This window comes from Micropterus salmoides, unplaced genomic scaffold, assembly GCF_014851395.1.
Source record: "Micropterus salmoides isolate LMB-PRFRI ecotype aquatic unplaced genomic scaffold, ASM1485139v1 Ms_hic_scaffold_17, whole genome shotgun sequence".
Lineage (NCBI taxonomy): Eukaryota > Metazoa > Chordata > Actinopteri > Centrarchiformes > Centrarchidae > Micropterus > Micropterus salmoides.
In genome coordinates, this window is record NW_024040817.1 from 15270947 (window position 1) to 15282038 (window position 11092).

At 40.2% G+C, this 11092-nt stretch overlaps 1 protein-coding gene across 1 annotated transcript; it reads left to right on the top strand.

Moving 5' to 3' along the window:
• Window positions 1-811: 811 nt before the first annotated feature.
• On the top strand, window positions 812-9083 carry krit1 (KRIT1 ankyrin repeat containing). Its single transcript, XM_038725085.1, has 17 exons — window positions 812-1002; window positions 1919-2088; window positions 2357-2513; window positions 2887-2979; window positions 3076-3205; window positions 3294-3537; window positions 3675-3790; window positions 4490-4633; window positions 4767-4923; window positions 5272-5379; window positions 5672-5828; window positions 6094-6245; window positions 6413-6579; window positions 6720-6807; window positions 6895-7101; window positions 8475-8591; window positions 8747-9083. The coding sequence occupies exons 2-17, from the start codon at window positions 1987-1989 to the stop codon at window positions 8834-8836; spliced, it is 2229 nt and encodes a 742-aa protein (XP_038581013.1). The 5' UTR covers window positions 812-1002; window positions 1919-1986; the 3' UTR covers window positions 8837-9083.
• Window positions 9084-11092: the final 2009 nt, after the last annotated feature.

Sequence of the window (11092 nt, forward strand, 5' to 3'; positions counted from 1 at the left end):
GTTTGGTAGATTCTTTGTTGTAACAATGCTTCTTGGCAATAAATGTTATTCCACTGGAAAAGCTGAGTATTTCCCTTTTCAGTGGTGCCACATTTGGAAGGAACAAAGCAAAGAAAAGGTGATTGGCTTTGTCAGAGAAGATTTGACAATTTTTCATGGGCGCAACCCACATACTCAGCTCTGCTGCTCATCTTACAAATGCATGTTCCGTACAGTTCCTTACCAAGAAGTATTACAACAAAGAAATAATCTACCAAATAAAAGTAATCATAGAGTATATATATATAGAGAGAGAGAGATTACTTTCAAATGTGAAGACTTGTATATCATTGTTAATTTAGTTATGAACAATTGTTTGGACAATTAAGGAATTAGTCAAGACATTGGCAGATTAGTAAGCTGCTTCCCTAAAACTGATAGTTTAGATGCCTGTGCACAGTCTATGGAAATAAGATGCATCCACATTTTGGAAAATACGCTTATTCACTGTTAGTTGGTCAGAGGGCGTTATTCCCGCTAAGCTAACCAGGCATTTTAGTGTTTAGAGAATTAAATAAATACTACAATTTAATAAAAAGTGGTGTCAATCTTCTAATTTCTGCCAGTAAGCAAATAAGCTATCTTAGCTATTTCCTGTAATAACGTAATCTTTTAAAAAATTTTTTTACAAAACAGCTTTTATTTTAAGTTAAATTAGCAAGTACAACGAGTTTATAAACCCTGAAAACCTGCAGTAGAAGATTTAGGTTGCCGCACTGAGTCCCCCTCACCGCCAGAGTCCCCTGTTGTCCTACCGCAGCTGCTGTAATCAAACGCAACGCGACTCTGCAGACCTGCCCAAACTACAGGCCTGCTGCTATTTCTTCAAGCCGTATGTCCGCTCTGGAAGTTTACCTGGAGGGGTCTCGCGGCCTCGGACTGTTACGTTTAATAAAGTGAAACTCCACGCGAGCTGAGAAAATTGGTGTTACGTGTGTTTGAGGAAAAGTCAAGTCGCTTTCGGTAAGTTTCAGCGGCTCAACGAGCGGAAAAGCGGTGATGAGCATTGTAGCATCCCGGCTACAAATGCTGATTCGTTAAAGAAAAGTTGGCTGTATTTGTTGTGGTCAAGAAGATATATAAACACAGGTTTCATCCAGCAGAACGGGGTGTGGTCTAAAACTTAGTAACGTTATATAATATACGTTGTGTTATAACTGTTTTAAGACAACAGAGGGTTTTGGTTTCCGGGGCGGAACCCCCCTCTGAACTCAACAAGTTGCTTTTTGAACTCAGAGTTATTAATGTTTGGCATACAGACTTCACAGGAGTGTTTAACTGGACTTATTTATTTTCTGTTTCATTTTATTGATATCTTTACAACACATGCAGTCAACGTATGTTGAGTGGGTAAAACCTGAAGCAATCCATTATAATACGTTCATAAGGCATATAAACATTGCTATAAACCTCTATAAAATAATGTCTTATATCCAGTTATAGGGCATCACAGTTTCAAGTATCACAGAAGGTTGTGCTTTGCATGAAAAGTTTAAACATTGTTTGTGTTTATGTATTCTAAACATATCTTAAATGTTGTCTGTTCTGGTTCCTAAAAGTAATAATAAGTTAATTGATGTTAACTGGCCCTGCTAATGTAAATGAGAAATGACTCATACTCACACTCAGTCCTAGTTTATATCAAGCTGAAATGCGAAGTAGTTTGGCATTTTTTGCTTGAAATGTGACTTTTATGTCAAACGTATTAATGGCTCTGATTCTATCAAAGTATCATCACATTACTAATATTTTGTTATTGTGTAAAGTTACTGTGATTTTTGTTTGCACAGCTCTAACATTGATGAAAACAAGCTGGATGTCTGCAGGAAGTAACTAATCAACAATCGTGATAACTCCCCCCTGTGATCTTCTGTTTCAGGGATGCCTCTCCACAGCATTTGGCCCTTGTGTAGGATGTTTTGTCGGGACTGAGAGAAAGTCAGCAGTATGGGCAACGAGGACAGCCTGGAGGATGTGTTTGTTGCTGTCATTCGCCCAAAGAGTCAAGTCAGCCTGAGCTCAAAGGAGTACAGAGCCAAAGCCTATGAGGTAAACGAGTGTGACAACAGATTACCTGTGGTGTCTCAGCGTCTGCCTCTCTTATATACAGTCAATGGTCTCAACCAAAAGACTGAAGAGGAAGCTTATTTTCTTCTGTGAGATATTCAGTTGTGCAAAATGCCCACAAATATGTTAGTTATGTTAGTTTGGTCTTCTCTACATTTTTCTTGTGTAGTTACTTTACAGGTGGACAAGAGTTAACCTCCAGTCCAGTATTTGTAACTCAGTTTCTATGTTTCCTCTGGTTCCCGTGAAGATCCTGCTGATTGAAGTGCCTCTGGAGGGGAAGGAGAAGAAAAGAAAGAAAGTCCTCCTGGCGACGAAGATCCAAACGGGAGGAGACAAATCCAAATCCATACTGGATTATGTTGATGAAACAATCCGACCCATATCCAATAACCAAGGCTTCATAGGTGAGCGTGGGACATTTGTGATGCTCATGATGTTCAAAACATGCATACAGTATGACCACTGTTATTTAAACCAGTGGCTCGCAAACTTTTTGATGCTTTAAAGTAAAGTCTACTCTTGACCCTTTGTCACAGACTGCACAAGAGCAGCGCAGCCAAAGATCGATATTGCCTTTTTAGATGCTTTAATGTGAATAGTTTTAGAGGCATGTAGAGGCAAAACTATTCAATGTTTCACAGTACAAAGAAACTGAATATTTGCATAGAAGAAATGTTTTTTTCGCCTTTTCATCACCCCTTCGGGTGTTCCTGACCTCTTGGGAAGATTGGGAACCACTGATCTAAACAAAGTTTTTGGTTGGTTTCGGTTTTTTAGGAAAGCGTGTGGTGCACATGAAAAAATTCCCCCTTGATAGAGACAACGATGGAAAAGAGGCCTCGCTTTTTGTTGTGCCGGTCAGCGTTAAAGGTGAGCAAAAAACCCCAAACAATCTTACTAAATTCATGCCTCAGATATTGTAAGAATAGTTTAAGCTGTACATACTTAATATATAATTCTGAATAGACAACAGCAAGCCTGTCTACAGCGCCGGGAGCCCGAGCTTCTACTGCTTCCAGGACATTATGCGGGTGTGCAGTGAGACCAGCGCTCACTTCTGCTCCATCACCTCCAAAATGCTCCTGGCCTTAGACAAGTGAGGATGCAGTTGAAAACATGGTCTTCTTGGATGGAAGCTTTTGGGGAAACCGACCTTAAACATTTGTCTCTTTGACCTCCTGCAGATGGTTAGCAGAGCAGCACACCGTGCCTCACGCCATCCCCGCTCTGTTCAGACCAGCACCCGTGGAGCGGGTGAAGACCAACGTCAGCAACCCGGCCTACAGCAGCGAGGGCAAACTGAGTGACGACGGTCTGCACATGGGCTACACCGCTCTGGAGATCAAGAGCAAGATGATGTCCTTGGAGAAAGCAGACATGTGCATCCTCAACCCGCTATACGGCTCTGATCTGCAGTATACCAACCGGGTGAGTCAGCTTGTTTTAGCACCAAAAGATGCTTTATAGATAATGGATGAGGAATGGATATATTTGATGTCATTTACCAAAGATTGGTTGTCCAACCCTCCATTTGTATCCCTTCTTGTCCGACCTTTTGTTTTCAGGTGGACAAAGTTATCATCAACCCGTACTTTGGGCTCGGAGCGCCCGACTACGCCAAGATCCAGATCCCCAAGAGGGAGAAGTGGCAACACGGTCCTAACTGTGTAACAGAAGACAAGTGAGGGGTTATTCTTACGTGAACCACATAGTGATAGATAGATAGATAGATAGTGTTGAAATGAGATTGTGAGCCAGGTTAAGGTGTGAAGAAGTTTCGGAGACTGATGAAGACTTAACATAGCATGGTTTATTGAGCCCGGCCGAGGAGATACAGTGCCAGCATACAACATGTGAACACGTCAAATGCCAACACCAAATCTGAAGGATAACATCTTGTGGTCCCTTTTATGTTTCTCTCTTCCCCCTAGTGCCTGTAGGTTTCTCTATTAGGTCACCTTTCACCTAGAACAACTATCTACCTGATGTTTAGACTCCAATGCTTCGTCATATTGGAATCTCTCACTATCCATAAGTTGTACTCTAATCTGTGGAGCCAGTGAGTTCTTGTAAACATTCTTGTAAGACTCAACCTTGTAAGATTCCCAGAGAACACTGATAGATAGATAGATAGATTTATTAGTCCTTTCGGAAATTCATAGTGTGCCATACAGCAATCGTCAGACCAACTACAAACCAAAAAACAGACAACTACGATACTAACACCTTATTGATCTTTGTGTCTCACTTCTCCTCTTTTTGAGACGTATCCCTTTGTGTCATGACCATTGCAACATTTTCATGACTCCCCTCTTCTTTTCCATTCCACCCTTTATCATGCAGTCTAAACACTAAATTATATTAACAGAATTCTCCGCAGGGAACGCCAGTGGGTGGACGACTTCCCCCTCCACCGCAGTGCCTGTGAAGGAGACACAGAGCTACTGTCTAAGCTTCTGGACAGCGGTTTCTCAGTCAAGCAGCTGGACAGTGATCACTGGGCTCCCATTCACTATGCCTGCTGGTGAGTCTGACGCTTATCTCGCAGCCCTGAGGAAGTCTGAAGAATCCTAAAGCTCTTGTTTACATGTATTTATTGCTTTTTTTTCTCTTGTGAATGATGAGGTTGTGGTTAAGTTTTGTTTGGTTCCAACCAGGCACGGTAAAGTTGAGGCGACCAAGCTGTTACTGGAGAAAGGTAACTGTAATCCAAACTTGCTGAACGGCCAGCTCAGCTCCCCTCTGCACTTTGCAGCCAGAGGAGGCCACGCAGAGATAGTGCAGCTCTTGCTGCAGCACCCTGAGATCGACCGGGTACGAAATGTAATATCAGTGTTGTCATAACACTTGGCTTTCCTACTCTTGTTTTTTTCCCCCCAAAGCTGCCATCATAATTTTAAGAAGCCTTCTGCCAATATTGATACATTGGACATCAATGATGTGTTTACAGGTTGACAAATTGAATATTCGATGTTTATTACACTGTGACTGAGATACCCGGAAGTTAAAAAGTAATGTGTATTTGACTTATGTTGTAACTGCTTTATGATGCTAATTTAGACAAAGCATTTATGTATTATTATGCACTATATCACATCTCACAACGCAGTTGCAGTGGTAGACAATAACAAGTAAATATTGATATTGACTTTCCCACCTCAGCACATAGAAGACCAGCAGAAGAGGTCCCCTCTTCAGGTGTGTGAAGAGAACAAACAGAACGAATGGGAGGAGACAATGAAGCTTCTGCAGCAAGCCAACGGCAAACCTGTGAGTCACACATCAGACACTAATTGTATTAATAAATTTGTGTTGCAAAACATGACACCAAATTGTTGTTAAATATATTAAATTGGTCTTTATTTGTTTTTACATACCCCTCCAGCACATGCATGTAAAGAATTTCTTTAAAATATTTCTGTCGCAGTTAAGTCTGCTCTTTACTAGATGGTGCTATGTCCGCAAGCATAGCTTGAGGTTGCCTTCAGATTAAAGATAATAAATTTTTTAATAACAAAGGACAAAGCTGGTTTTGTTTATGGTGTGTTTGTGTATTCCACAGTATGAGAAGGTGCGTATCTACCGCATGGATGGCTCATATCGCTCTGTGGAGCTTAAGCACGGCAACAACACGACAGTACAGCAGATCATGGAAGGCATGCGTCTTTCGCAAGAGACCCAGCAGTATTTTACCATTTGGATCTGCTCTGAGAACCTCTGTGAGTTCACTCCTTAAAACGCTGTCTAATTCGTCCTGTGGCTGTAGAACCAGCTGTGAGAAAACACCATGACCTGCTCAGTTTGGGGGGGGGGGCAGCCTGTTTCAGACTGACTCTGAAATTAGGGCCTACTTGAAGGCCAGTACAGAAAATGATTTTTGAACTTTGAATCATGAAAAGCTACCATACAGGAGTCACAGAACTACAATATAGGGAAATACAGTATAACAGGTCTCCTTTAACATCGGTGTGTTTTTTGTGTCAGACCTGCAGCTGAAGCCGTACCACAAGCCCCTACAGCACCTGCGGATCTGGACGGAGATTGTGACGGATTTGACTGTGCTGGATCCTCAAAGGGAAACACCTCAGCTCTTTCTCCGCAGGGATGTGCGGCTGCCTCTCGAAATTGAGAAAAAGGTAGCTCACTTTGTATTGTACAAGAAGCTTCTAGTTTACAGCCTATACATTAGTTAGAGATGTCAGAGACAGAAAGTTTGACTGGAGATGTGGGATGCTGAGTGACTTGGTTACTCGACACGTGTCCTGTATCATTCCTCACTCTGCTGCTTGCTGTTGTGTTCCAGGTAGAGGATCCTCTGGCCATCCTCATTCTGTTTGACGAGGCTCGTCACTGCCTCCTGAAAGGCTTCTTTCCCGCTCCAGACAGCAAGCTGATCACACTGGCTAGCCTCCTTTTGCAGATCATTTATGGCAACTATGAGAGCAAGAAGCACAAACAAGGGTTCCTCAAGTAAAACTTCAATTCATATTTACATATTATGAACATTTGTTTCTGTTCAAAACTATATTTTTGCAGTGCAGGAAAAACCTTGAATTCTGCTCAAGTGGGTGTATGAAGTAAAAAGCTGCATTTCTCGTTATTTTCAATAGCGAGGAAAACCTGAAATCAATTGTGCCGATATCCAAGGTGAAAAGCAAAGCGTACCACTGGACCAACAGGATTCTGCATGAATACAAAGTACGCTCAAAGATATAGAAATTCCTCTCAGTAAATGAAACCCCACTTCTGGCTTGATTGACAGGTTTTCTTCTCCCCATCCGACAGGCTCTGAGCACCAGCGAGGGGGTGAGTAAAGAGATGCACCACCTGCAGCGACTCTTCCTGCAAAACTGCTGGGACATCCCGACCTATGGAGCGGCCTTTTTCACGGGCCAGGTCTACACCAAGGCCAGCGCCAGCAACCACAAGGTCATCCGCGTGTACGTCGGGGTCAACACAAAGGGGCTGCACCTCATGAATATGGAGACCAAGGTATCGCCATCTTTTTATTCTCTGTTTTAAACTTCAGCTACACGCCAAATGTTCCCACGTGATCTGCAAATGTAAAGCTTTGTGATTTGTGTTGAGACCTCAAGATACAGCACATATTTCTATAGATGGAAGGATAATTTACTTATTTTAAGTTTTTATGTGGCCAGTGTTGTAAGAGTGCTGTAGGGAGATATAGATGGTCATGAGGTAATAAGCTGCGTAAGCTGCTTGGACAGTTTTAACAGGTGTTTGTGCTCTTGTAATATATATGATACTGCCATGCTGTGTGGAACAAGATCATTTCCCCAGCCTGAAGGCTTGATAAAAGGAAAAATAAAATGGGAACTGGATGTAAAAGGGTTGCAGTTAACTCTGTAAGAAGTGTTAACTTACGTAAGATACAATATTATCCTAGCTATTAGTTTGGGGTGGAATATCTCTGTTAATGGTTATTATCTGCAAATGGAACTATTATAAAAACAGAACTTTGAATATTTGTAAGAATAATGTATGTTTTGAAACTGAAGGGATTATTTTTCTGTTTTCTGCAAAGTAACCTCAATTTTGGGGGCCTAAACATAGTCAAAGATTCACCAAACCAAATTCAGACGCGGCAAAAATTTAGTTTTCATTATCGTTTTTTATGGTTTTCGCGCATGGGCGTGGCAAAATGGCTCGCTAGTGCCCCCTACAGAGCAGCCCCTGGACAAAGTTTCACCTACGTATATGAAATTTCTTTGGTAGGTGTATCCTGTCCAGATGTACAGAAAGGTCTCTTGGAGCCATTGACTCAACCCAACAGGAAGTCGGCCATTTTGATTTTAATGATCATTTTTGGCGATTTACACACTTTGTACTTTAACGAACTCCTCCTAGAGATTTAGTCCGACCGACTTCACGTTTAATTTGACGTTTAAAAGTTATTCAAACAGTTATTAGCAGTCGACCAGTTTGCCCGGGGCGTGTCGTCAAAATCCATGATTCACCATGAAACAGGAAGTTCTTATAACTTAAGTCTACATGCTCACATCTGCACAAAACTTTACGTGCTTGATAACAGTCACGCCCCGAACACATCGACATGCCAAAATTAAGTTATAGTCATAGCACCAAGTGCTATGTAGCGCCACAAAATGGACACAGGAAGTGATAATTAACACATTTGTGCAGCATACGAAGCACGTGGTAAATTAACAGCCACACTGTCAGAGCTCCAGAATCTGCAACACGGCCGCCTCACACCTCGACGTGCTACACGTGCGAGGGCCCACCCAACGCTGCTTGCAGCTTTAATTCTTCTTTGTTTTGTTTTTAATTGAACATTTGGTGTGATGTTTCAGTATGTTAATTTGTTAAATCTCTGCACCCCCCAGGTCCTTCTCATCAGTTTAGAGTATGGCACATTCAGGTGGCAGCTCGGACATGCTGACCAGTACTTCCAGATACACAGTGGTGACAATAAAATTAACTTCATTGTGCACACAAAACAGGTAAGTACTCCAGGACATTTCCAAAACTATTCAAATGGTTGAGAGAGTTTTTTTATAAGCTGAATATTTTGATGACAATCCATTCGCAAGGATGAACGCTCGAAATCAGTTTAAATATGGAAGCACTGTCTCTTATGTTCGTTATTTCCTTACAGGCTGGCCTTATTGTGAAGCTTTTGATGAAGCTGAGTGGACAGATGACTCCAAATGATAAAAGTGTAACGGACAAATATGCCTATGGCTGAAAAACTGTTTAAGAAACTACAGCTGCGAAAGATCCCAGTGCAGGTTCTTCTTACTGACTCTCATTTGACTGCAATAACTCTGGATGAAGAGCGAAGTCGGCCATCCACGAATCCTCATTTTATATATTAGGCCTATTGATAGCTTTCACAACTTCACATTGTGCATTTTGACAAGTCATTTATTTTGAGTGCCTGTAAATATGTTTATTTAATTGTTTTAATAAATGGATTGACGTATGAATGAGAATGTATTGCGAGTTTGTGTTATCTTTAATTAACAAAATTAATTAAAAAAAGTTTGAGTGAAACATCTTACACAACATTAGGCTGATGATGATTTTCTAAAAATGTTCAGAAAATAATTTTACTGTGCGATGCAAATATGACACACTGGGTAATGTTAGAAATAGAGTACTTAATTGCATTGAATGTGGCTAATATTTGAATACAAAACAAGATACTACAGAAATAATTGCCTAGGAATGCCATAAAAAGCATTGTGTAGTATATTGAATGTAAAGCTTATGTTGTGTGCCTGATAAGCCACATTAATGAAATATACCTAATTAAAAACCTATTTAAAATGAATATACCATATCATGAAAGAAAAGGTCCATAGCCTACTTTATTTATTTATTTATTAACTTTGAAATATTGTTTTATAGGCTTAGGACATATCTAAATTTCAAACTTAACTAGCTTTTGTTAGATGAAAATATCAATTTTGCCATTCCAATATTCTAATGACATCCTAATGGATTAGCCTCAAATACACTATGATACAGTGGACACTTGGGTACATTTTAATTGTATTTTACAAGTTAAGAAAAAGTCAAACTAGAATAGGCATTTCCTAAAGAAAACGCTCGGGAGATCTGCCAGCTGTTAGCTCCTGTAAGGCTGCTACCACTGCTGCAGTAAAGTGCTGCTCTATCAACAATTCTTCAAATCCTTTAGTTCCACCTAAAGGTAAAAGAATTTGTCACATGCCTCAGACTTGCTAAGCAAGCAGCTGGTTAACATGCCCTAAATTGAATTTGAACGCTCAACCTTTGAATCTAAAAGGCAAGAGCTTACCCACTGGACTATTCAGATACATTGTAAGATTAATGCTTTTAACTTTCTAGCTTGATCAGATGTGTTGCATTGACATGAAATGCCACCAATGCACCAATAGAGGGCACTCCATGACCACAAATGGCTGGCACATCACTATTATGCTTACAAATGTAATTTCTATGACAGTCCACTGTTGGAGAACAAAATGAAGACAGCAGTCATTAAGAAACATATTGATGTCCATGTAAACAATTATTACATTTACAAATACAGACAATAAACAAATTTTAAAAACATCCTCTACAAGTCAGTAGGAACTGAATATTGTGTTGTACGTCATTAAGTTCAAACTAGGGTACCCCTAGGGTCTTGAAAGAAAAACATTTACGTTTCTCAAAATAAGACCTTAAAAGTATTACATTTCTTTTTCAAATATCTTATTTTTTTCCTTGTTGTCCTTTCATAGGATGAGACACTGTCAAATGTAGGCCTATAGGTTATCTAATGTGAAGAGGTGTGTCTCATTTGCCTAATGTAGTACTAACATTTGGCATTAATTTGGACTCTCCCCCGGAGTAGCCTACTCTGTCAAACACCATACAGCTGTGTGAAGTATAAAGCCGTGATCAATTAACACCTTTGTTTATGGTGGAATTTGAAGCTTCTGACACCATAAAGTCGTACTGCTTTCAAGTCGGATGCTCTACTGAACCACACTTATGATTGTGCTCACAATTTGACCTTTTGGTGATGAAAAAAGGGCATCTACCATAAAAAGAAAGCTTTTTAGCTGTCATTTTTGTATTTACAGTTAGAGTTTGAGTAGCTGAGCATTAAAATATAGACTTTATCACTCCAAACATGAAGTAAGATGTTGGGTAGTTTAAGAACTAGGTAGAGGATGAGAACTCAGTCTGCAGTTTGTACAGAAGTGAATGAAATCACAACTGTGAGTTAAGTTAAGGTTTAAATCTCAAAACCTTAAGAGGAAAATTTAAAAAAAAGCTTTACAACCCTTCACTTTGGAAGTAAGTATATCCTAAACTAAACATTTTTAGCAAATACCAGGTACAACCTTGAAAGAAAGTTTAAAGCTCAAATGGAATCTGTAACTCCACATATTCAAGGATTCAAGGTAATTTGTCACTTTACAACAGGGTTGGAAAAATTCTGTTTGCAACTCCCTTCTGCTTCATA